The sequence below is a fragment of the Dendroctonus ponderosae genome, unplaced genomic scaffold (assembly GCF_020466585.1).
Source record: "Dendroctonus ponderosae isolate FM_Combo_2020 unplaced genomic scaffold, Dpon_F_20191213v2 Dpon_F_20191213_1, whole genome shotgun sequence".
Lineage (NCBI taxonomy): Eukaryota > Metazoa > Arthropoda > Insecta > Coleoptera > Curculionidae > Dendroctonus > Dendroctonus ponderosae.
This window is the reverse complement of record NW_026017110.1, coordinates 49,115,111-49,142,166: the sequence shown is the minus strand read 5'-3', so window position 1 is coordinate 49,142,166 and position 27,056 is coordinate 49,115,111. Positions and strand designations below refer to the sequence as shown.

Below are 27,056 nucleotides of genomic sequence, written 5' to 3'. Positions count from 1 at the left end.
TTTGGCATTGTTTAAATAGTTACACGTACAGCTAATTAAATCCAAGTACAGACGATAAAACCAACTGGAAACCAGACCACCTCGTAACTAACTAAATAAATAACAAAAGTCTTGCCATAGCCCAAGGCTAAACTTTGGGGAATTACCTACGTGCGAACGGATTTTTCGGGGAATCACGCGACGCCTTGCAAAGTTGCCAAATTTACTTTATATGGACATTTATTCCCGTATAATATTTTGTACTATTTTTAAAATTATTTAAATATGCGGAAAAAAGTCAAAATAAGCACGACCGGACAAAAAAGCATGAAAACTTTAAAAAAGCAAAAAAAGCATAATAAAAGCTATCGCAATATACTTAGTTTGGTACAATTCGTTTAGAAATTAAATAATCTAATGGTTGCTTATAAAATTCAGCAATAAGCAAAATGCTTAAAATCCGGTCTTTAGTTATCAGTATCTCTAACTATTAGCTGAGTAGAAGCAAGAATTAAGAATCATTAGGCATGAAGCAACGCAGAATAACATATCTTTTCACTGGCACAAGTAATAGAAAAAATTAGTTGTTGATCTCCAAAAGGCGTCTCACAAAATCGCTCTAAGAAAACTATGCTAGGCGACAGGAGCAATGAATCAAAGAAAATACATCAAGGCATTCAAGAATCCAGACACAAACATATCACAAGATGTACTTATGGGACGAAAACATAAATACCTACAAATAACAATTTAATTATATCTAACAATAGAAAATTAAATAGAGGATCACAAGAGAACATTTCGTTTCTTGTTCATCATCAGAAAATCAAAGCAAAATTTTGAATTTCGAAAATGTAGCCTTCAGTCGCTATAAAAACCTCATACATCAATGGCATAAAAAGTATTTTCTCCTAAACTAAAACTGCACGGAACCTGGGGTTCAGTGCACTGGATGGTGAATTAGTCGCTATCAAAAAGTCATGCATCACTTGCTTAAAAAAATTATTTCTCTAAAACTAAAGAAACCAGTAAATTTGAGCTCAGTGCACTGGATACCAAAGGAAATAACACTGCAGATAATAGTCTAAAAGAAAAAGGTAGCGGAAATACAATTGTAGAACACTTATACTTTCCGAAGCTTTGAATGTACACAAATATGTTTTGCAACTTTCCGAAATGTTTGATTTATTCGTGAGTTTGTAATTAGAGGTTTCACTATATTTGATAATTCGCGTTAAGATCAATTCCTCACTTAAAATCAACCAGGTAATTTTCGATACATACCGCAAGTTCAGACACTTGAAAATTTCAAAGTTCGATACCTGACCAATCAATTTATTAATAATTTATGTGTATCGGCTGTCGTACGAACCATATTTTGCATTGTGAACCATTAAATTCTCAAAAGCCGATTATCCATCGAGATATCGGGATTCTATCGCAGGCCTATAATATATTCTTTAACACGAAATTACCGGCTGTCAGAAGGCGAAGATTCTTAAGCATCGACAAGATAACGAGGCTGATAGCTGTTATTACTAGGACAAGCAACAAGCATCGACTAGGAATCCAAAGGAATTGAAATATGATTATCGACGAGTTTTTTTCGGGCGAAATACGATGGTGCTGGCGGTTACAAATGGGAATCCTTCAAATACTTTGGCGGTTATTTTCGATTACAAAAATTGAGGCAATATCGGGAGGATTTTATTTTGAATTTAAAAAATGTCTGTTTGTATTTGTTTTGTTATTTATTTTTGAAATTATTTCATGACTAATTTTTTTTAAGTAGACTTCAGTAATTTATCGAAAGGTGCTTTATTGTCTCTTGCTCAACACCTCTTAGAGATGAGGAATAATAGGATGCGGCATAAACCAGAAAAATGAAGACACAAGAGAAAGATAAAAAGCTCAGCTACCGTACGAAACCGAGTTAAAGAAGAAATAGAACAAACTGAGGGGAGAAAAAAAGCAATTGGATGACGGAGGAACAAGTGCAGTTACTACCAGACGAGAAGGAATAAGAACAACCAGAGCGATATAAGGATCTGGACAGAACTGGAATAAAAAGAAACAACAAAAAATATAGAAGAACTAGGAAAACACGGCACTCAATATGAAAAGATCCTTTTAGGAGTAAACGAAATGGTGGAAACATGGCAAACTCATAATAAAAATGTTTTTGTTATCTCTTTGTCTGTAGATGTTTTATACTTGGACGAACCAAAAGCTGGAAATTAGTTTAACAAAGCGAGAGAATGAAAGCCATAACACAGACAAAGGAAATCCTAGCCAATCTATACAAATTAGTATTGAAAATGTGCAAACGGGCATTTTTGTTTTCGATTTTCGACAGCCTCAGAGCAAATTAAGCGACGCATCGTAAAAAACCGATGGTTCAAATTTACGCGCCTGGCTTTTGGCTAACGTTTGAAAAGCCACACCGTGTGAGTGAAAATACTGCTGGCAACTTGTTTTTCTTTCTGCGATCCTGCTGAAAATCCCAACCGTGAGCATTCTAACGCGTCAAAAGCAAGCAGCGCATTGCACAGCCAAAGACAAGCGCTATAAAGCCAAGCCAAGCCATTGATGATGGTGGTGATAGATGATAGATATAAGTCGAGAATTGTGAGAGATGGCGACCAGAAAGAATTCATGGCGAATTCAGATTGAATATCTCAAATTCGTTTGGGCTTCAACAGCCCAAACAATTAGACTGTTTCTCGCGGTTTATTTATATGATTCTCTCAATTCTACTCGCGACAATCCACCAGATTTTCAGTAAAGTTTTTCCCGCAAACTGTCCCGATTCGTCCATTAAATTAAGAAAAACTGAGGAAAGTTTTTTGTTTCCATACCCAAAGGAACATGCTGTAAATGTATCAGGGCGCTCTGAACCAAGACCAAATCCAGTGCTGAATTCTTTAAAAATGTTTACGCATTTTATAAGTCGACTGCGTTTTGGATTTTAGATAGATTTTGCGTCAAATTTTCAAATAAAAAGTAAAAAAATTCTGTTAGTCAATTTGTTCAATAAATTTCGAATATCCTTTGCTTTCTTCATAGAAAGAGTCTGATAAACACGCAATATTTTTGGTTGAAAATTGACAATAAGGCATTTAAAAGTAAATGTTGCGATGGAACTCTCTTTACTAATGTAAAGTAAATTGATAGTATAAAGTACATAATTAGTAAGAAGCTTTCTAAATTACATTTTTAAATCCTAAAAGCGCATTTTTGACAAACCCCTTCTAGGCGAAAAAAAAACAGTTATCATCGTCATAATTAAATAAGAGAATCATGTTTTGACAACGAGAGAAACCCCGGCTCTACAATTCCAGAAAATTAATATTTTAATGCGTCGCTTTTTAAAGTAACTGGTGTTGACACCAGATGAATGCAATAATGGAGCAAACCTCCGACATCATGCATTTTGAATGAAACGAGAGTGCATTTTGACGACGGGCCTGTAAAAGACAGATCCATTTTATGTACATTTCACCCCTAAAGGCGTACATTACTTACGACTTTATACATTTACAATTCCACGTAACATGTGCTCTTGACTTCATTCTTGGATACCGTCCGAGGGGTTCGTTCAAATTCACATTCGCTTTCTAATAATGATCGATTTCGTCTTCGCATTCGAGTTGTGGCTAATCTCGAATTGATTTCCTATCCCTTTTTGCAATTATGCTTGGTCACCAGCTGGCGCAATCAGTGATTTTTTTCGTGTGAGATTTGTCTGGATTTATTGGCAATCTTTTGGATGAATAGCCTTTTTAGGTCGAATCTCACACTTATTTTTGCGAAAGCGAAATAATACAGAAAGAAGTGATCGGTTAGTCCAAATGACGTATCACCGCAAAAATAAGCTAATCATTGAGAAATTGGTCGAGAATTCAAAACACTATTTACTATAAACGTTTCATTAGCGTCGACTGGAGATTACTTCTGCGTGACTAAAATTCCAATGCCGCATTGTCCCTTCCAATTTGAATGTGAAATTAGTTTGTTTACTGACGATGCAATATAGTGCATTTTGGGTTTGTGGTTTCTCCCTTAATTTTCCGATTAAATGGGGCGGCATTCCGCTCAAAATTAAACAACAACAATCCTTCATGGCGCTCATGTAAAATTCGTTTCTGAATATTTTCTTTGCCTTGCGCCAACTTGTTGGGCAAACAATGGTAAACTTTCCTTTCTTGGTAGGTCTGTAGCACGTCAGTCACTGATCACAGCAAATCAGATGAGGCTGTATTTCCACTGTTTAAAATTTTTTCGTCGATTGTTTCTGATTGTGGAAAAATTTCAAATTTCGGTCCAAAAATGCACGCGACAATCAAGAAACTTTGAAAAACCTAGTCAACAACTTCAACTAATTTACTGCAACAATTGAAATGTCCCAAAGCATATTATGTTGGAAACTGGCAGGAATTGTTCAAATCCTAAGATATTCCGTCCCGTGAAAACCCTTGCGTGCCATCTAAACTTTGCAATCGTCCAATTTATGCAACGTTATGAAGTTAGTGTTGCACACAGAGAAATGTGTGGTTTAATTAAAGTTAGACCAAGTTGGCCGCCTAATACCCGAGTAGTTGAGAACACGATAATCGGTCCAAATTAGATAAATTTACCGAAAACAGTTGATCCACAAAAACCTTTCCGGAAGGATGTATGGCCGGATGGGGGAATGTGTGCCGATATTCCCCACAGGTTAATCCGCCAAAGGTCTAAAACGACCCATACCTTTCGATTAGCTGACCATAACCCGAACATAATTGATAAACTCCCGATCCCGCTGCCTTTTAATACCATACGGAGTCCGGAAAATCTCTGCAGCATGATCGTCTCGCGTTCCTAATTTGTCGATGTACACACGAATCCCTTCCGGTCAATATTTAGCTTGGATCTAGCCAGAATCCGCACTATCGAATCTCGATTAGCAAAGTTTTTGAATCCAAAGGTTATTCGTTCGAAATGCTAAATTTCCTTAGAGATAATCACTTACGTGGAGTCCAGCAACAATCTCGTTTCCAGTGATCGAATGATTCAGTTTCTGGTCTATAAAGGGATTCGACGTAATCGCCTTAATTTAATCTGTTCAAAGGGTTGAACTAATTAGCTAATGGATAACAAGAGAACCGAATTAACCGGCTCTTAGTGGGACGATGGCCGGGAATATGTTTCTAAAGGATGGTCAAAAAGGAAAACGACCACGAAGCTCTTGTATTTATTCCAAAATGCGAAAGTCCGTTTAAAAGGTCGACGACTAGTATTCCATTTCCACACCCGAAATGTTCTTCAAATAATAAGTCTCAAAAGATGCACTTTAGTGCAATTCGCACGACACTATGTCGCATGACACAATCGAATCAAAATAAATACCACTGCGTTTTTGTTTTCCATTGAGAGGAAATTTTCAGAAAATATTCAGGCGGTTTTCTATGTTGCACGTCCAAAGAGCGAGTTAAATTGCGAGAAAACAAAGCGAGCAGAAACTTGAGCACTGAATACAAGGCGCTTATCAAAGAAAATAGTAAACGAGAAGCACAATGAACGTAAAACGTAGGACTTGAATCATGGCAAGGCTGAGTTCGAAAATTGATGTTGTTTTAATAACCAGTTTCATAAAAAGTTTCAATATATTTTGGTCGCAAGGCACCCGAAAATGGTACGAATCAAAGGTTCTTAATAAGAAATTAAATTTCATCCTCATAATTGGCGGAGTTAAAATATTCTGAACCAACCACCAACCAAAGGGATGAAAAAGCTAGGGCCGTGCACGCACTAAATGTGCACTAAAGGCAGTTTCTGGAAACTTGAAACCATCGAACTTTTTAGGAATCTTGCGACTCAATAAAAAGCGCGGGTGAAAGAATCCACCAATAAAATTCCCAAATCGTCGATTTATGCACTTTATAGTGATTTTTTAAAATTGGACCGTTTTTGTCTTCGACTTCAACTTTTTCAGACCGTTTTTAAAAAATCGTCATTTGCTGACGATGCATGTAGAGACTAGATACTTAGCATGAGTATAGAGAGGTGGTACATATAAATATTCTAAAAGTTTGAGTTTTCTAAGAATCCACGCTGGTTGGTGGCGATTTTGGGTAACAGAGCGTCAATAGCTCTACTGAAGGGTTCAGAAGGTTTTTCTTGAGAGTGTTTGGTTTCGGAGTGACACATTTTTGAAAAAACCTTTCTGGAACGCCGAGCAAAATCACAAGTAGTTTTCTAATTTTGGCGCTATTACAGCTTCAATCGCTCTATTGAAGAGTTCACCGAGTTTGTCTCCAGAGTGTTTCAAAGTTACTGAAGAAAATCGGACTTCAGCGTCGATGTTTAATTATAAAATTCATAAAAGTTCGGGGAAAATGTCTCAATTTTTCGTTCAGAAGAGTCTCAATCGCTCAAAGTTTTGTTTAAAAGGACGTCAATAGCTCTATTGAATAGTTCAAAGGGTTGTTCTTACAATTGTGTGGTATCAGAGTCGCGAATTACTGAAGAAATTCTGTCTTGCTCGTCTATGTTTAAATAGATAGATAAATAAGCACAAATTGCAATAGTTTTTGAATTTTTCGACTAGCGAGGCTGCAATTGCTCTATTAAAGGATTGAAAAGTTTTTTTTCAGTGTGTTTGGAAGAAACATTTATTTGTAAAGTCGTAAAAATTCCTACAAAGTTGCAATTAGTTTTATATTTTTTTCGCTAGTAAAGTCTCGTTCGAAAATATTGTTCTCCGTTGAACAGGGGCAAAAAGTAGAACAAAACCAAAAACGAAATTCAGATCCATTGCAAAAAACTCAAGAAAAAAAATAGAAGCTGTAGATACGGACAAAAGGGTTTTTTAAAAATAAATCAACTTATGTTAAATATGTAAAATTTTACAGTTTTGAGTTTTGTTTCTTAGTAGATTTTCGCAAATAATTTCAAATTACTTCCAGATTTTTCTTTGTTAGTTTAAAAATAACTCGAGAACACAGTCGAAGAGAATAAATGCAGCTTATAACTCTTGAGGAGTCGAACAGTCGTTTTGAAAAGAAAAGCCCTCGCTCATTACGCGAACAAAGGAAAATGTTCATTGTTTATTGCAATCCAGTCGCGCCTTTTTCGGTTTTATTTTGCCGGCTTCCTCGCCTTTGGAAAACGTCGTATCTGTATGAAAAGGGCATTCGTTAAGGAGCACTCGATTTCGGAATTTAGTTACTTTCTCACTTCCGTCTTTCATAGCGCCGTTGTTTTAATAAACTGGAATAGACGCATCGTTTTTTGGCAAAATGAAAGCACTTTTGTGGATTATGCAAATGATTCATTAGCTCAAAATTAATGGCATTTGCTTTGCTGAAATTTGCAAATTCGCACCATTTAATTATTTCGCGCCCCCAATTTCGAAGGCTGCAAATGAAAATTGCTTTTTAATACTTCGACACCAAAAGTTCTACTTTTGACCCTTCGGGTGCTCGAAATTTAATAATTACGCATAAATTTCTTCGAATAACTTTCAAATTGAATCATTTTCGTCAGTGCCTTTCTGCCAAGTATTCATTTAATATTGTAGCCAAGTGTTTAACCATTGAAACGCGATCAACCCTTTTAATTCCAGCTGCCCTTGTTTTCAACGAAGATGGTCTGCTTTTGTGCTTCATAAATTTAATTAGTTTCCAACTGTATAATTTTCTATGATCGATCGGTTAATCAGAGTCAGTTTCATCATTTTCAGTAAAGCTAAATTCAAATTTGACATAGTTTTCATTGAAGTGGAGGTTGAAAGCAAGAATCAATCTTTCTTACTAACTACGGATCGGATTCTGTCTGATTTAGGGAAAACTCCTCCTGTCTGATTTAGGGAAAGTACGAATTGCACGAAAGCTCGTACATAGAACGTACCGGATGCAAATTCGATTGAAATCCAAGAAAATACCTAAAGAAATCAATAAACCTTAACTGATACACACCGTTAGATTGCCAAGATAAACTGGTTTAAAAAAACTAAAGATAGAGATAGATTGAGAACCTTAACTGTCAAAAAATGAGCAAAAGAAAATATCAACGCCCTATACCGACTTGCTCCTATAGGAATTGAATACGAAATAATACATCTGGATATTAATTATTTCTACGGATATAATCAATCAATATTGCCCGAGAAATAAAGCTTCCGATGGTGTAACTATTGTTTTGCCCGGAAAGCCGCTGATTAATAGCTACTTTATTGAACGATGAAGATATTGATTGCAACGCAAACTAATTAGGCATTTTAGTGTATTTTATTAGCACTCTAACTTTCTACTTCCAAAGTGGCTCTTATCGAATCTGCAAGAGATGCAAAATGAAAAGAGGAGCGAAGTAAACTGTTGTCTATTTTAACACGAAAATGTTCAAAATCAATTGCCCGAGTTAAGGAATAATTACTGATGGTTTTAACAATTTGTTACAAATATATTTTTTGCTCAAAAATTTTGCAAATTTAACCTGATTTTACAATGCCAGATTAATTTTCCTCAGCAATCAAAATTAGTGTGGGATTTAAATGAGAACTTTTTTCTTTTTACTTGATTTAACCAGTTTCACATTAAATCAACTAGATTTCGGTGAAACGCTTGATACGAATTTCACGTATTGCAAATTTTCCTTCTATGAGAACCTGTATAAAATTTTTCGTTTTCCCCTTGAAGCATACAGAGGAAGATTTCTTGTTCTCAACTGAAATCCATTTGGCACGTAACTTTGTGACTGAAAAAAATTGTAAAACTGTGTACCCTTTCCACTTTGTTGGTTTTGCACATTTTTTGTTTTTCTCGAAAACCAACCTTTTTATTAAAAAAATGCAATCTCAATAGAATCTCGCGTCATTTGAGTTCCATCCAGTTTTAAATAATTTTCGGAAAAATATATTTTCCAAAAAAGTCAAAATATCTCGAAAACCGAAATAGCCGGAGCAGATCTAATCACACCAGTAGAAATCTAAATCTAATCAAATTCCACAAAAAAGCTGGCTTATAACCTAAATAATAAGCGAGGATCTTGGGATTTTCACACTTGAAAAATTTTTCCTTTTCCGAAATTTGACCTGATTTCCAAAGTTACAAATCATAGAAATAACAATTACATTTAGAAAATTCATGGTACAAACCTCCTTATAACGACCATATTTTCAAAGAGACCACAAAAAGTCCAACTTAGGAACGAGTAGAATTCGTTTGAGAAAACGTACCCATGATTGAAATACGCCACCAACTAATCTTGACGAATATTAAAATGAGTAATTACAAAGCGATTAGGTTTCGGAATAGTCTGCCTGTATGTAGAGCCGTTTCAGCGTAGAACGTGCATCGAAACTCTTCCAAGCATGCCCTAACGGGAAATAGCCGAGATCAAAGAGAAGCTGAAGCCTTTAGATTCTGTTTGAAGTTCGCATGTCCAAGAATGCCCTTTGTAGTTGCTAAACTAATTTCGACAGGTGACAGAGAAGCGTAATCCAAAGTTCGATGATGAAAGTTTCCGGAACGAAGAAGTTTCGAATATGATTAGAGTTGAAGTGAATGTGCGAGGAAAGTAACTTAATAAAAGTGATATGGTAATTCGATGATAAACGATGAATAAAATGTACGTGGGACATCTTCGGAAGCTGGCCGGCCCATCATTAACTTTCCTGTCCATTACCGTCGGAGGCGAAGATTCCGGGTGCCTGATGTCCGGAAACGGGATCGGTCAGCGCAGGATCCCTCGGTTTGTTCCGGTCACTAGGTTTAACTTGTAATTAAGGTGTTGTATTGTAATGGAACATATCGCTTACATGCACGTAAAGTTTATTTACTGCTGGAATTTTTTGCTGAGGAAATATGCAAACTTAAATAAATAGCTTTAAACTTTTTTACAAAAGCCGGAGTTTTTCCGGAGCCTACCTAGATTCAGCCGGTTAACTCTTAAAAACGTTTTCTCTTTTCGTGCCATTATTAGATAAGATAGATAGACTAAGCGGAAAAATTAACAACAACACGATAAAGTACAACGATTACGCGGAACAACAATCAGAAGAGCAAAGGAATACAACTAACGAAACTACAGGCAATAGTGTGACTAAATCGATGAATCACAAGCGACCCGACATTTCCAACATTCATCAAAAAGAGAACTAAAAACATTCCGTAAATGATGTTTGGCAAAAAAGTGCGTTTTTTTAAGGCTTTCTTCAGCAATGGTAATTAGAGCTTAACAACTGAGCCGATTCTCTAAATATAAGCCAAAAACTAAGAGCGGTTTTCAAAATCCGCATTATTCTTGAATTGTCGTATTTTGCGTGAAAACTAAAAACATTCCTTAAATGAAGTTTGCTATAAAAACGTGTGTGTTTTGAGTAATGATCACTAAAGCTTTACAACTCAATCGATTTTATCAATATGCTCCAACTCTAAGAGCGGGTTTCAAGATCCGCATTATTCTTGAATTTTCGCATTTTGGGTGAAAACCAAAAACACTCGGTAAATGATGTTTGGTATAACAAACTGTGTATTTTAAGGCTCTCCTTAAGAGCTTTACAACTCAACCGGTTTTCTAAATATGACCCAAAGACTCAGAGCAGTCTTCAAATCCCATATTTTTCTTGAGTTTTCGACTCTTGACTAACCCAAACTAAAAACATTCCTTAAATGATCTTTGGTATAAAAAAGTGCGTTTTTAGGCTCTATCGTGCAATAACAACTCGAGCTTCACAACTAAACATATTCTCTAAATATGGGCCAGTCTTCATAGCAGGAACAAAAAAAGACCTACAAAGAAAAGGAACAACCGAAAAATATGGACAGAAGCTTAGCCAAATGGAAGATAATAACAAAAACAAAGCAAGTGAATAAAACATCATTTGAAAGTGACTATCTATTAAAAAATTAAAAAATGCAAATGCCCAGACACAACTTCAAACCAGTTACCAGTTACCATTTTTTCAGTGCTTTTTCTTAATATAATCCCAATTGAAAAACAAGGCCGGTTTACACGAACAGTTTTATAAAATAAATAAAACCTGGACTGTGTGAAAAGTAGTTGCAATTAAATACTTTTTAAAGTCAATTTTGGCTCGACTGAACTTGAATGGCTGGCGGTTGTAACCCCTAGATACAGCCATTTTAGTGCATTCGGTTGGACCATATTGAGTAATTTCGAACAGAAAATTAACTTTGGAAGACCATTGTACTTGATGGTTAGTGCTATTTTGGCCGGAAAGAGTTGAGCACATGTGGCCATACCATTATTCCTTCCAGTTTCGATTTATAGTTAAACCAGCTCAACGACTCTTTTTAAAATTGTTACAATTCCCATGAGGAGAATCAACGCAAATTTGCGAAATGGATCAAAAACGACTGAGTTGTCACCTTTAGTAAGTTTACAAAATACACTTACACTCGAAAATGTTGACTCCTCTATTTAACTCCAATGGCATTTATGGGCATAAAATAATGGAACCGCGCATTATTTCTTTCCCAATTTTGATTTAGGGCGTGCGAATACGGCAATTAAACTCTTGTTTTATTGCCCTTAAAATATGGGAAATAGAAAAAGTTTTTATGCCCCATTTGTTCGATTTACAATCAATTAGCCCAGAGCGGCGTTGCTTGTTTTTTCCACGAATTAAAATCGGATTTATTGATAGAATTTTTTTTTACATATTAGGATCGACAAGTATTATAAATGGAGTCGCGTTTAGCTAGTCGTACTGAACAGACGTGTGAGCGAGAGCAGTGAATTCTTTATCATATTTTTTACCAAACATTCATACAAAACTACGTTTCTATAGAACAACCCACGGTAGATAATACCGTTGGTTTAAAGTAAATCATGAGTAACGAAGAGACGTTAGGTAATTCTCCCTTGGAAGGAGGAAGAATTGAAACAGACCCATACCCCAAAAAAATTCCTCCAAAAATTATCACTCGAAGCCAAAACAGTGCAAATAGTACAAAGGCCTAAAAAACGCCTTAGACACTCCGATAGTCCAACAGACGACAGAAGAAATTCCTCATGTGCAATAGAACAAGCAAATCGCTTCCAGCCACTGTCAACCCAACCAGATGAAGAAACACCACAAGAGCACAAACCACCACCTACCTTTATCCCGGACATAACGAACATAAATGCCTTTCTCAAAGATTTGGGAGCGTTAAATCTCAAAGACTTTGGCTACAAAACCATAAGCAATAATCAAATTAAACTAAACTCATTGTCAATAGATACTTATAGGAAAATAATTCACCACCTAAATGATATTAAAGCCTCTTATCATACATACCAATTAAAGCAAGATAGAGCATATCGTATAGTTATTAGGAATTTACATCCGACAACATCTATTGAAGAGCTAAAAACTAACATTGAGCAACACGGATATATTGTCAGAAATTTAATTAATGCAATAAACAAAACCACAAAGAAAGGAATGCCTCTATTCTTTGTAGACTAGGAACCGAGGGAAAACAATCAAGAGATCTACAAAATAACAAATCTAGTAGGAGCCTCCGTTACTATAGAGCCACCAAGGAAAACTAATCAAATAATACAATGCACTCGATGCCAGCGATATGGTCACACAAAAGGATTCTGCAACAGGCCTCATAGATGTGTCAAATGCTCAGGAGATCACGATACCACCAACTGCTCCAAAAGCAGGGGACTTTCAGCCACATGCGTATTATGCAGTGGCCATGACCCAGCCAATTATAAGGGTTGCACAGTATACAAAGAAATACGAAAACGCAGGAACCAAAATGGAAATATGGAAAATCAGCCAACTCAAACAAGAAGCCCAACAAGCAACACCGCAGGAAATGACCTATCTCAGGCAGACATTGAAGTAATCAACAATCCAGCACCAATAAACCCGAGGATTCGAACATCCTACTCGCAAGTACTACAAGGAAATACTCCAGAAAACGCCACAATTTAAAATAACTTACCAAATTCCAATTATGAAGCAAAAGCTTTTGCCAGACTTGAAAATATATTGACTAAACAAGCAGAACAGCTTTCAACACTGCTCAATCTAATTACCACGCTCATAAATAAATTCTGCAAATGATCATAATACAATACATATAGCGTTCTGGAATGCCAATGGTCTGAGGCAACACCGCCAAGAAATTGAGCTATTCCTAAAAACAAATAATATAGACATCTTGCTTATATCAGAAACCCACTTTACAACAAAGTCCTACTTTAAAATCAAAGGTTACACAGTTTATGACACTCAGCATCCAGACGGGAAAGCCCATGGAGGAACAGCAGTGATTATTAAAACCAACATCAATCATAATGAAATTGAAAAATACCAACTAGACTATATACAAGCCACTACTGTTAAGATTGAAACAACGATTGGTAAAATTGCTATCTCAGCTATATATGGTCCTCCTACACTCTCGCTCAGTCATGAAGGGTTACATAATTTCTTCAAAACACTGGGAAAAAAGTTCATTGCCGGAGGAGATTATAATGCAAAAAATACGGCTTGGGGCTCAAGACTAACCACAACCAGAGGAAGAGTGCTTAACACCTACATAATAAATTATAWCCTCGCAACAATATCTACTGGACATCCTACCTACTGGCCAACTGATCTGAAGAAAATCCCTGACTTACTAGATTTTTTTGTAACCTCAGGACTGAATAGTGCCTACTGCCACATAAAACCTAACTACGAATTGTCGTCGGACCATTCTGCAATAGAATTATTCATTAGCAGCAGGCTGCTATTTAAACAAAATCCACCTCGGTTATGAAACTGAAAAACAGACTGGGAATCGTTTAGACGACATCTGGAACACAAAATTAGCCTCAATATGAATCTTAAAGACCAAGAAGTTATTGAATCTGCAATCGAAGTACTAAACAGACATATACAAGAGGCAGCAACTAAGGATACTCCAGACCTGAACACCAATAATCAGTATTTCTGTCCAAGCAGAATCATGAAACCAATTCGAGAAAAAAGAAGAAAGAGGGAAGAATGGCAAAACAACAGAATACCCCAAGATAAAGCAAAGCAACGCAATCTCAAGGCAATTAAAGCGCACACTTAAAGAATTCGAAGATTTTCTCGCCAACCTTTCACCGGGACCAATTCACACGTACTCCTATGGAAAGTTTCCAACAAATTCAACAGACCGCAAATTCAAATCCCTCCGATTAAAACTACACAAGTATGAGCGAGAAGTGATTGAATGAAAAAAATTGAGTGAAGGAAGAAAGCCGAATTACTTGTCTGCCACCTCGCAAAAATCTATGAATCTGAACAAAATGACACAAATGATGAGTGGGAGGACCAATTAACACATTCTTGCAGTCCCCACTACCAATGGATAAACTGTTAAAACCGTCAAGCCCAGGGGAAGTAAAAAAACATAATCATGTCCCTAAAAAACAAGAAACCACCAGGCTATGACTTAATCACGGCAGAAATTCTGAAAAACTTAAATAGGAAAGCAATAATCTACATCAATCAAATATTCAATTCTATTTTTAGAACAACTTGCATATCAAACCAATGGAAAGTATCCAACATATTAATGGTACTAAAACCAGGAAAAAAAACCAGCACTAAACCTGAATCGTACAGACCAATAAGCCTACTTCCACTGCTCTCAAAAGTTTTTGAAAAAGTCCTCCTAGCGCGACTACAAGAACGTGAAAATTTCCTCAAACTAATTCCGGACCTCCAATTTGGATTCAGATGCGGTCACACGACAAATCCATAGAGTCACTAACAAAATAAGAGGAAGCTTCGAAGAAAAAGCATACTGTCCAGCTGTATATCTTGACATTAGACAAGCTTTTGACAAGGTCTGGCACAAAGGCCTCTTGTACAAAACAAAAAAATGGTTTCAGCAGTTTTATCTATTGGTCCAATCTTATCTCGATAACAAAATTGCCCAAGTAAAAGTAAATGAGAATTACTCAAACTTATTTAGCATAAGCTCGGGAGTTCCGCAGGGATGTGTACTGGGACCTTTCCTATACACAATTTTCACATCGGATCTACCACAAAACGATAACTTTCTGACAGCTATATTTGCGGACGACACAGTACTATTGAGTTCAGATAGCAATTTAAAGACCACAGCTGAGACACTCCAAGGACATGTTAACGAAGTTGAGAAATGGATGGCCAAATGGAAAATTAATATCAACGAGGAAAAATGCACGCAGGTGCTATACGCTTTAAGAAGAGGATCATGTCCTCCTATAAAAATCAACAATACCCCTATCTCAACTGCCAATCATGCAAGATATTAGAATTAAAAACAAGGAAGATGCATTAGTTGATAGGTAGAAGGTCCAAGCTTAGTCTTGAAAACAAGATCTTATTATACAAAACGGTACTAAAACCAATATGGAGCTATGGTATAGAACTATGAGGAACAGCTAGCACCAGTAATATCGAAATACTGCAGAGGTATCTGTCCAAAACGTTAAGACAAATAGTCGACGCGCCATGGTATGTAAATAATAACACCATCCACAACGATCTGAAAGTCTCTACCATCCGCCAAGAAATAAGCCAAAAATCAACAAGATACCACACCAGAATTGGAAGACATCCAAACCCACTTGCTACTCACCTATTAGATAACATAACAAGAAAGCCCTACCGATCGACCTACCGGAATGATTCCTTTAAATACAATCTATTAAAATACAAAGTATTATAAATTAGGTTGACACTGTGCCTCAGACTTTACTAGTCTACACAAGTATGAAAATGTATGAAACAAGTATGAGCTGAATAAAATCCCCTAACTGCGATATTTGCGGTTTTAATATCGTCTGCTTTGAGTGAATTTTTCGCCAAAATAGATCAGAAGCATATATATCTGTAAATCTCTACCGTGAAAAACATTCTTGCCGTAATTCTGATCTAGTTTATGTGCGAACATCTCAGTTTCTGATAAGAATTATTTTTCGTGTTATTTTTCCTGTACTCCCTAAACACCCCCAAAGGGATGACGATTAAGCGTGGTTGCTACTGGCCATTAAACTGAAGTAACCCCATTACATATGATTGACCCATGTACAATATTTCGTCCCAAATGCGCCAATAATCATTATTCCCTCTCATTAATCCCGTAGGGATGAAAGCCTAACATTAGATTTACGTAATCGCATTCATAATAACTAGCTGGATATAATTAACATATCGTTCAACCGGCCAAGAACGATACGAATGGCGGCTAATTAAGAGAAGAAAAAATAATAGAAAAGTTTGCTCCCAAACTGACAAAAAGCATGGAAAAGTTGCGTATAAGTAAGTCGAAAGTCGGGTAGAAAACATGTCCAATTCGATCCGCAAACCCTCTCGCTTTATTCGTACTAAATCTAAACAACATTCGTGCGTAAATGCAATATAGGGAAGCTTAGACACCCTCAACGCAAACACACATTTGTTGGTGGCTGTTTATTTTTTTGTCTGATGCATCGACTGATATTCATTTCGGCCGTTTTGTCCTGTTTTTATGTCCACAAAAATAACATTTCTAGTAGAACCGTTTGTTTGTTCGACGTTTCAGCCATTTGGATGATTAAATTTAGTTCGCTGAATAATATAGGGACACACCAATGATTGATATTACATTTCACTTCAAAGTCTGTGTTATTCAGTTATATTATACCTACACATATATATATTTCAAGAAATAAAACCCTGGTTTATTGTTCGTAAATTTTTTGGCACAGAATAGTTGAAAAGGGGGCCTACGCTAAATTGCTTCTCCAGGCCACAAAAGAAACACCGAAACGATCGCGCCCGGAAATACAAAGCACTCCTTAAAGGTGAATTTAGCGCCGTTTTAAAAATATATTTTTCCGAATCCCAACGAGAACCATACGTGACCGGAATTAGGAGACTGGAAACCTTTAAATTGATATACGTTCACTTTTGTCATATACAGGGTGTCCCAGCGCCGTCGATATATGGCAAACTATAACTAGGAGAACAAATAGACTTATTTTAAATGGAACACCCTTACATTTTTAAATTCTACTCCAATACCCACCTATAACCTACGTCTAACCGTTTTTGAGATATTTGAAATTTGATGTCAAAAATTTCGGTTAGCAGGCACGAGAAAAGTTATTAATTTTTCCTATGCAGTTGCATTCCTTATGCATCCATTAGGAAACAAGCATCGTTTCATCCGTTTAATGCAATCTTATCGCTTTCGAACCACTGCCAATATATTCGGTAGATTCGATTAAATATCATACGTGGCGAATGTTCAGCTAATTAGCATGAGAGCGATATGTACCAGTGACAATAACGTAATGTTCGCCTGATTAATCATTAATTGCTGATGAAAGGGAGCTTGTAAACATAGGGGCTGTTCTACTATTGACCACCTCGTATAACATGCGGTTAGTCATGCAATCTGTACATCAATGGAATAAATATGCTCTTTCACAACTAGATTCCATGAATCTCAAATTAACTGAACGAGTTTGCAGATGCTTATCAGCATATAGAAGAGAAAAATATAATCAGGTTAAACGGGGGGCCATTAAAAAGGAAAATTTGCATTCGAATTTCAATTGGGAGCCATTGAGATTTTCCGTTAATTTAATGCCCCATCCGTTGCAGAAATAAAATATTCCTTTCCCTATGAAGAAGGTCTGCAATTTTGCCAGCCCGGGAGCATTATCGATGAGTGCTTTGATTAGGTTTTCATTTCATTTTATGGAATGAGAAATGCCTTTTGGATACCATGAGCCGGGCGGATTTAATGAAAATTAATATAACTCCATTGAAGCTTCAATTGGAAGTTACTTGGAAAGTTGTTTTAAGCTAGAAAACGACAGTCTTTGTTATTTATTTCTTAAGTTTCGAGGAGCACAATTTAAAATTTAACCACACATTTTCTGTTACTAATGTATGTCAATTATCATCTGTATGTATGTGTGGCTGGCGTTGTGCTTTTTATGGGAAAATACTGATAGAAACGTAATATTTCCAACAGGAAAATGATCCTAAATTTAAGAAAAAATTAACCATAATTTGGTTCCAATGAAGGAACTTCGAGTAAAGGCAATGTGATTAGGCCTAGGTAACTCAATGAATTTTTAGAAGTTGGCGCAGTGCCACCCAAATAGCTTGGTGCGCCAACCCAACGCACCGGCGCAGTAACTCAGTTCCGTGTTGGGAAAATGTTGATTCCTTTTTTTACTTGTTTTTAGATTTATTTTAAGGGCAATTTATCAATAATATTTTCAACATTTCTTCAAAATTTCAGAATATTCCAGTTTTAGCAAAGTTACTCTTTTTCTAAATGCTCAATTTTCTAAGATTCACTTAAAAATACTGACAATCTTAAGGTATTTTTCACGAAAAATTATGAAATTTTTATTAGAACACTCGCCTCCTTCGTCACTTTGTAAAAAGTTTTGAAATCCCTTTTCAGCTTCGAATTTCACACAAAAATCAAATAATTTTCTATCAAAAAACGAACTGAATAAGCGAAAGTTTATATAAATTATTTGGAAAACTTGTCACTTCAATTCCTCTGAAAACTGTAGTTTGTTAATAAGAATGGGTTTTTTAGTTTTTACTGAATTTTTTTGTTTTGCTTTCTACTCAAAAACGCTCTTTTTTGTAGAGTTTTTCTTAAAAATACTGACGATCTTGATACATATTACGCGAAAAATTACAAGATATATTTATAGCTTTGTAGGAATTTCACCAAACTTTTTCCGGAGTCGAATACAGGAGAAAAACGAAAATAAATTTATCCCGTTTTTCCCCGAAAACTATTAAGGTTTTCGCAAAAACCGACCACAAAGCTAAAAGTTTTAAATCAAAAATGCAAAAAAATATAAAAATATTTTCTTTTCTGACAACAAGCTGACAGCGTTGGGTCTTTTCAGCCAAAAAAGAACAAAATTAATTTTTCGAACAAAGAAAATTCGCCTCATTTATCGGATTGCAGGGAACTTTAGAAAACCCTTTTCAGATTAGAATTTGGCACGAAAACCAAATAATTTTATTCAGTTTTTCACCGAAAATCACTAACATTTTCTAAAAAAACGACCAAAGCAACAGTTTGCCAAAAACAATTAGAAAAATTCGCCGGCCTCATCGCTCTGAAGATTTTTTAAGTTTTTATAAAATTTTAGGTCATTCCAGTTTTTGTAAGCAATTCTCTCTACGCAAAAAACGCATTATTTTTTAGTTCTCCTTAAAAATACTGACAATTTCAGGTATTTTCCGCGAAAAATTGCGAAATTAATTTTATTTGGATACTCGCCTGCTTCGTCCCATTGTAAAAAGTCCCTTTCCAGCCTCGAATTTGGGACAAGAATAGAATAATATTCTATCAAAAAACGAACAGAATCAGCGAGTGTATAATCAATTATTCGAAAAATTTCGTCACTTTTGTCGCTGTGAATAATTTGTTTATTTAAATTCCGGTTTCTTCACGTTTAGGTCAATATTTCTAAACAAAACTCTCTCTAAACAGAACAACGCGTTTTTTTCCTAATGTGTTACTGTAAAATACTGGCAGACTGAGAGTCTTTTATGCAAAAAAGTTAATAGATGGGTTTTACAAGAAAAGTCGTCGTCTTTACAGTTTGGTCTTCTTTACCGTATTTTTCGAATACCCGTTTTACCCTTGGATTTGGGACAAAATCAAAACAAAGTTACTATCTTGTTTCTGCCGACAGAACGTAAACTCGTCATCACCATCGCTCTGAAATGTTTTTAAGTTTCTTCAAAATTTCCGGATTTTCCCGTTTTGGACCAAGTATCAAGTATGCGCAAAAGAAATATGTTGATGGCTTTTCTTGTCAGCTTTATTAAGTCAGAGAGCGGCAACAACTCAAAAGCGCAACTCAACACAGTGTTACCCAGGCCTAAATGTGATCATGAATATTTTCTATGCCCTATTTGCCATGAAATCGGTTAAGGCATTACACTCTATCTATACAATACACTTTGTACACCCTGTATCGTATTGAATAGTTCACATTGCTATATATAGTGGTTGGTGCCTATTCTACTTAAGTAGTATTAAAAGAAGTTCAAAAAACCACTTACCAAAAAGTGCATCTTTTCGGTCAGAACCCGCAGAAAACCACAAGTTCTATGAAAACGCAGCATTGTCTGAATTTTACATATCTGGGAACAGGAAAACACCGCTTATTCATTGCACGGGAAACTTTGAGTTTTTTGCTTTTAGTTATCGGTTAAACTAGTTAATTTCTAAGTAATTCTGACGTCGACCTCTGCAACTCTCAACTTCAACTACCAGTCGAGACAAATCCGAAAACTCCTACACTGTGCGCTAGATGGCAGCAATCCCAATTGAAAGCCCTCAAGTTCAAAACACGCCTTAACCTGACTTTTTTATTTATATTAATTTGCTTATCTGTCGGCCTGAATTTAACTAAGTTTCTGTTTGGCTGATTAATGTGCACAGATAGAACATAATGGCAAATAATGATAATTCCCCAAAAATTCCCTACAGCCGAACAAACGATGAAAACCAAGATGAGGTGAGTCTGTTTACTTGCACTCCCAGACAACAAACAGAATTTGTGGCTCTTTTTGTGATTTACTTTCTGCCGTTTGTCTGACGGTTCACTGAAGCATTCTCTATGGTTGCAGTTTGGGGGCAAATTTTTCTGCAACTCGAATGACGTTTTTACAGTGAAAATGGCGAAGTTTCGGGCGTTGAAGCTATCGGAGCCCCGTCAATCAACTGAAAAAGAAACTTATCGCCCAAGATCGGGGTTTGTGGTATCTAAAAGCATAAACAACTAACGCCCATTAACTAAAGCCCATTAGGTTTTTCCCGGAAAAGTATAAAAAATGTTTTTTTTTCTAAGGAAACTGCTCAATTTGTCTGTTCAGAAAATTGAAAAACATGCTTAATGTACCTTGATGGTATGATTCGTAGTTTATTTAAGGGTGCAGGTGGCCTTTGTACAATTAACACTTCGCTGAGATTTAAATACCAAATTCAAAAAAGTTCCAACGCAGTTATATGGAATTTCTCAAATTATCGCCATGTTTTTTATGTTTCTTATGCTTCATTGTTATTTTTTGTTGGTCCAACTACCCGAGAATAAGTGTCCAGTTTGCGCGACGAGAAAAATAATGAAAAAATTGCTCCTGCTTTCCTTATCAGTTTTGTTTCCCACGTACTATTTGAGGCATTGGGGTGTAGGCTTGTGAAATCAATAAGGCTTTTGTTTTCTGGCGGTGTGCATTTCGTCATTTTTAAGTAAATTGTTCCTTCATAATAATTATTAAACTTGGAAAAATACGTTTCAAACGTGGCCAGAGCAATCGATAAAGCAAGCTTCAGTTTACTTGAGATGGAAATTTGGGTTTTCACTGCAGCTGATCGTTCTTTTATATTGAATTTTATGAATTTTTTGCATGGGTTTTTGCTTTTTGCACCATGCTGTTCGGAAGCTTATTTCTCAAGAACCGTTTGAGGCACTGAAACGTGGTCAACAGCAATCGATAAAGGAAACTTCAGTTTACTTGAGCTGTAAATTTGGTTTCATCCCAGCTGCTCGTTTTTTCAAAATTAATTTTCGAACTAATACTTTTGCAACACTTTTGCTTTTGTTGTGCTAATAAACGCCTTATTATAAAAGTCATCTCCTCCTCCTCCTCTTGAACACTCAGTATAACTGCTTGATACCCACAAGTATTCTTTCAATCTAAGTAAATCTAAGTCAACAAGTAGATAAGCAAAGTAAATACTTTAAATAATAGAGTGGCAAATAATTAAATAGAAATAAGAGGAAGTGTGGGAGCAATTGAAACACCTTTTTCTAGCAGGAGCACTTAACATTCCAATGCAAAATCAAATATAAACCGAACACGGAAACATATAAATCAGAAATCGGTTGACGCCGCTCATTGAACCAGTTTCTCCTCAAAAAGTTTCCCAAATTTATATTGGCAAAATGTCTGAACGTGCCCAAAGAGAATTGGTACCAAAAATTGTAAGTCACTAATTTATCTATAAACTAAAGCTCATCAATCATAATCAGAATAAATATCGCACACGGATGTAATGGGGAGTAGCAAATCTACATAAAGATTATGTGAAGATATCGACTCAAAACCTCATAGTGAAATGAAAAATTGAAAAAAAGATCCAATTTGATTTTCCACTGAAAACGACGATTCAAAACGGTTATCAAGGACATTTTTGCATTTTTTAGAATATAAAACAACCAGGGTCGACGTCAAGTCGCTGTTTAAAGATAACGCCATTTATCTTTTAAACCAACGATTCTAAGTTTCCCAATTCACCTTTATCATCGTTGCAGCTATGTACGCTTCTTAAAATTGGCATTTATTTATCTATTCTATTAAATCCTACCTACTTCAACTTTTTTCTCTCCAGAAACTACTCGAGCCTTTCAATTACATCCTGCAAGTGCCTGGAAAAAATATCCGAGCTAAACTAGCCGAAGCCTTTAATCTATGGCTTGAAATACCCGAAGATCAAATGGCCTTAGTCACAGATGTAGTCCAGATCTTGCATAATTCAAGTTTGCTGTAAGTCCTTTTTTTGACGAACGAATGGGGAATGGACAACTTAACATTGTAGGCTTGATGATATTCAAGACAATTCGATCCTGAGGAGAGGCATACCTGTAGCGCATGCAATATATGGTATACCCAGTACCATAAACGCGGCAAATTATGCGTCTTTTATTGCTGTGGAGAGAGCCCAAAATTTAAATCATCCTGAGGTTGATTCAGTGGCGTTAATTATCCCGTATTAATTGATTAATGATGATTCTTTCAGGCGACTTCCATAGCTGTAGAGCAAATTTTGGAACTGTATCGTGGTCAAGGAATGGAAATTTATTGGAGAGATAACTTCGCCTGTCCCTCTGAGGAAGAGTACAAGGAAATGGTCACTCGAAGTAAATCCAGTTTACTTTGGTGTATTTTTATTGATAATTAACTTTGTTGTAGAAACGGGCGGTTTGTTCATGCTGGCCATCAGACTGATGCAGTTATTCAGCAACAACAAAGACGACTTTTCAAAAATTTCCGCGATTTTGGGCCTATATTTCCAAATTCGGGACGATTATCTCAACTTAGTCTCCAAAACTGTGAGTCTCAATCCACCAACGCATTTCCAACATCAATAGCACAGTGCTCATTTGCAGTTTATGCTCCACAAAAGCTTTTGCGAAGACCTAACTGAAGGAAAATTCAGTTTCCCCATCATCCATGCCATTAACAGTCATCCGGAGGACAAGCAAATAATGCGTATCCTTTAAATCAATATTAGCATGAATTGTCCGGTTGTTCAATATGTTTTTCTTTAACTACTGGCCATAGATATTCTTAGGCAACGGCCAAAGGACGTGGAAGTTAAAAAATATTGCGTGTCACTGTTGGAAAAGTTTGGAAGCTTTGAATACACCAGACAAACCCTCAAGGGATTGGAATTGGAAGCGCGAGAGGAAATAAGGAGACTTGGCTCCAATCAACTGTTAGAAGAGTTTATTGATTCGCTGTCCAAATTGTAACTTGTATAAATTATTATAATAAATAATTCCACGTAAGCTTCATGATCAAACGTGTGATATATTTATATTTTATATTATAAATTTTATTGTCTTCTTTAAGAGCCTCAATAATGCGGAAAATAATTTAAAAATTCACAGATTTTGATGATTTTTGCTTAACCAGGAACGGTGTCTTTTCTGAAAATAAAAATGAAATTTCCAACATCTAGATCTTGAAATTTCCCAGATCATATTGAGTGAACGAATGGTGGCGAAAAACGTTACCTGATAGGAAAGTTTTAACTCCAGAATTTATAAACAAACAATCGGAATTATAACTACAAAATAAAAAAATATGCATTTGAAAACCGCCAGCGAAATCCTTGCTATGTTAGTTCTGACAGTCACCGGTGACCGCGTGTTTCCAATTTCTATATGGCAATCCTCATCTCACTCTCACTTGTGTGAATGAGAATTTTACTTGTCTTTTTCTATGGTGACAAGTTTGCCCCACTAACCTCATAAACAGCATTTTGTTCGCACTTAAATGGAAAAATGCAATTCTTTGAACCCGGGGTTGCTGATCTTTTGCGATGCACCCAGCGCGATCAGGCAGTTATCAGCGATCTGGAGGGCCAGTTGCACTCGTTCCTCAAACATTTGAACGCCCGCACTTACCACAGGATTAGAAGGTCCGTGCCCCTTTTAGCCCGCTTCTGGTACTTTTATATGACCAGTGTGTACAATCTGCAAACACTCGGCGAAGAGTACACGGGCACCTTGCGACTTACCCGAGACCGCAAGGTCCCTACAAAGTTGGTAAGCTGGAGCTGTCTGGACTTGCCAGTTGATTCAGGGCGAGCTTTCAGCATCAACTTGTGTGGCTTATTCTGCACATTGGAGGCGAGCCGCTGGCTTTGAGGGCTTTAGGACATGCCGAGTCAATAGTCAAAAAGTCGCCCTCGCTGACCCAACCTGCGAAAGACGTGCTTCTAAAGTGTGTGGAGTGCTTCAAAGGGCAGGCTCCGCTGTTGAAAAGAATACACCATTTCCTGTTTTATATCAATGGAAAATACTACCATATCGCCAACCGATTCGCTGGAATAAAGTATGTGAGTACAGCCACCAGCCCTAGTAATGATTTCTCGCTATCTATTCAGGGCGTTTAGGTTCTGGTACGACATTGGCTGCAAAGTGATTCATTTGCCGGAAGCTTCAAGCTACTGGGCAAACTGTCTTTGTTCTACATACTCTTCAATGGCATCCAGCCCTTTTTGACGGCAGAGCCCCAGGGCCCCGACAAGACAGTACAAACCATTACTACTCAGTCAGTGAAATGTATTGTATGTGCAGATCAGATCCGGAACCCAACAGCTACGCCTTGCGGCCATGTCTTCTGCTGGGCGTGCTTGTGCGACTCTTTAAACTACCAAAAAGCCTGTCCACTGTGCAGGGAAGAGGTTCAAAGTGATCGGATAATATTTCTGCAAAACTACGTCTAGTCGAGTTGAAGCACTTATAATTAAGGCTATTCTGAGTAACTAAAGTCAATACACCTGGACCCCAATGAACAATTCGAGTCAATTTGGCGTCCTTATCACGGGCAAACAATCAGCTCCCAATTGGTGCCGCTATACCTTAAAGACTCCTTGAGCGTCCGTTTTCTTGGGTTGGTAGCCGTACAGGAATATCGACAAAATGACGAAGGCCGCCCCCAACACGAACTGGGCACTCAACTGGAAGCCGAATAGGTAGATTGCAGCCACGCACGAAATCACAATGGCCATTGATGTGGCGAAGCCTTTTAAGATGTTGTCGGCATACTTGACGACGACTGCTACAATCAGGCCGCCGCCCGCTTGTAATAACACCAAATAGTTCACGAACTGGTCGTGGCCAAAGAAGAATCCTTTCTCGGCGATGGCCCGTCCATCGTATGCGTAGCAGGAGATCAGCCCCAGTGGGATGGAGCAAAGCGCCAGTTGCACATTCCGCATCCAGACAGTCACGTCGCTTCCCTTCAGGATTTTTTCAAAGTAGACGCCAGCGAAACCTGAGAGGCCGCAAGCCGTTAGCGCCGCCGTGAATCCTATTAATTACAAATTATACGCAATCAATCTAGATGTAAATCACGGGGCTGAAGACTTACCAACGAACCGGTTTTGGCCTTCAGCATTCTTCGATGAGCTTTGCTCGTGGCCTTCGGCCAGCTGCACCAACACCACACCGATGACGAGCGTCAGCAGCGAAATCCACTGCGTTCTGATCAAGGTTCTTTTGAGAATGAACACGGAGAACAAGGCGGTTGTTAGGATCTTCAACTGGTAAGTCACCTGGTAAATAGACAATCACATAAAGAGTCTGCTAGGATCAGGTATTGTTCTACGAACTTGATAAGTGGCGGCATCCAGATGGGAGGCTGACACGTACAATAAATTGTTCTGCACCAGGTAGACAAACGAAGGGACGCATACTTTGAGAGTGTCCAGGGGCTCTTTGATGATTTGCCGATGAACAGTGCCCAAGAATACGGACAGACTGCCCGTTTCCAAGTAGACAAGGGCCAAGGATATGATAAACTTCACCACCTCGGACATCAGAACCGCTAAAACAAAAGCAGTCCTAAATCTGTTTTGGCAGACAAAAGGCTGAACAGTTACCTGTGGATGAGATGAACATGTCCCCATCTCTGGTTCGGGCGAATCGCATGCTCAAACCCAGAAGCGAGTTTTGCAAGGTGAGAGTCACCAGGCTCACGTATTTGAGGGTGGCATTCTTGGCTTCTCCTGTTTTCAAACATTAATCAGTAGCCAGTTTGCCCAACTACAACTGCCAAACATAGAGTAAGTAAAATAATATAAATATTTTACTTTCTCTATGCTGCCAAACAGAAGTCAATCATATTGACAATTATTCTAATATAGGTATGCATATCTTTTACCGAAGAAATTTTCAATTTAGTTAATAACGTGTGCAGTTTAATCATGACAAAAGCATTAGAAAAATGTTGCTTAATACATCAAATTACTGCACCAAAAAATAACAAGTAAATCTCAAGGATTATGAGAACAAACGCTCGCTAATCTTAGGTCGATGTAGTTACTCACCTTGGCACACTGAAGATGAGCATCTAATGGACAATTTTTGAAACGTATGCAAGAATGAAATAGACCTTATCCCTAATGCGTGCCACATACTTACCCAGATGTAATGGGGCACGTACCTTTTTTCTGCATTTTGTCACTGCAGGCCTCTTTCTGGATTTGGGGACCTGTACTGGAAACGGCCGCTGCACTTTCGCCCTAAATGAGTTCACCTGTTATGAATCGCTATCAGCTGCTGAACTTTTCGGCTAATGGCCGTCTACTGATTGTCTACGAACCCCGCAATTGCTGTTCCACCCGCTCGCTGGCGTATTTTTCGCACAATTAACAATCATCAGTTTGTTGTTTATTTATGAACCTAGCTCAACCGACACGTCGCATAACCTTTAAATTGCTTAGGATAACCTCATTTAATTGACATTTCAGGCTGTTTATAACCTAACA

The 27,056-nt window shown here is 37.1% G+C and overlaps 3 protein-coding genes and 1 long non-coding RNA gene across 7 annotated transcripts in view; 2 read left to right on the top strand and 2 right to left on the bottom strand.

Annotated features, from left to right (window-relative positions):
* LOC109541383 overlaps positions 1 to 20,337 on the bottom strand; it is a 30,695-nt gene extending 10,358 nt beyond the window's left edge. For both annotated transcript variants that reach the window (XR_002172319.2, XR_007282396.1), the window contains exon 1: positions 20,054 to 20,337. This is a non-coding gene — a long non-coding RNA (uncharacterized LOC109541383). The remainder of the gene's footprint in view (positions 1 to 20,053) is intronic.
* Positions 20,338 to 20,355: 18 nt separating this feature from the next.
* LOC109541376 (geranylgeranyl pyrophosphate synthase) lies at positions 20,356 to 23,601 on the top strand. 2 transcript variants are annotated; one of them, XM_019910236.1, is made up of 7 exons: positions 20,356 to 20,511; positions 22,386 to 22,540; positions 22,593 to 22,737; positions 22,794 to 22,914; positions 22,967 to 23,106; positions 23,164 to 23,266; positions 23,339 to 23,601. In XM_019910236.1, exons 1-7 carry the CDS (start codon positions 20,446 to 20,448, stop codon positions 23,527 to 23,529), a joined length of 921 nt encoding a protein of 306 aa, XP_019765795.1. In that variant the 5' UTR covers positions 20,356 to 20,445; the 3' UTR covers positions 23,530 to 23,601. The 2 variants fall into 2 exon arrangements, with proteins under 2 accessions (XP_019765795.1, XP_019765796.1); XM_019910237.2 differs by lacking the exon at positions 20,356 to 20,511 and adding an exon at positions 21,853 to 21,978.
* A 97-nt stretch (positions 23,602 to 23,698) lies between these two features.
* Positions 23,699 to 25,082, top strand: LOC109541378 (peroxisome biogenesis factor 10). 2 transcript variants are annotated; one of them, XM_019910238.2, is made up of 3 exons: positions 23,699 to 24,327; positions 24,378 to 24,620; positions 24,678 to 25,082. In XM_019910238.2, exons 1-3 carry the CDS (start codon positions 24,064 to 24,066, stop codon positions 25,008 to 25,010), a joined length of 840 nt encoding a protein of 279 aa, XP_019765797.1. In that variant the 5' UTR covers positions 23,699 to 24,063; the 3' UTR covers positions 25,011 to 25,082. The 2 variants fall into 2 exon arrangements, with proteins under 2 accessions (XP_019765797.1, XP_048526198.1); XM_048670241.1 differs by having other exon boundaries at positions 24,669 to 24,734.
* Positions 25,011 to 26,981, bottom strand: LOC109541375 (UDP-N-acetylglucosamine transporter). Its single transcript, XM_019910234.2, has 6 exons — positions 26,891 to 26,981; positions 26,732 to 26,810; positions 26,169 to 26,294; positions 25,899 to 26,113; positions 25,658 to 25,841; positions 25,011 to 25,597 (listed from the first exon to the last, which is right to left on the bottom strand). Exons 1-6 carry the CDS (start codon positions 26,945 to 26,947, stop codon positions 25,140 to 25,142), a joined length of 1,119 nt encoding a protein of 372 aa, XP_019765793.1. The 5' UTR covers positions 26,948 to 26,981; the 3' UTR covers positions 25,011 to 25,139.
* Positions 26,982 to 27,056: the final 75 nt, after the last annotated feature.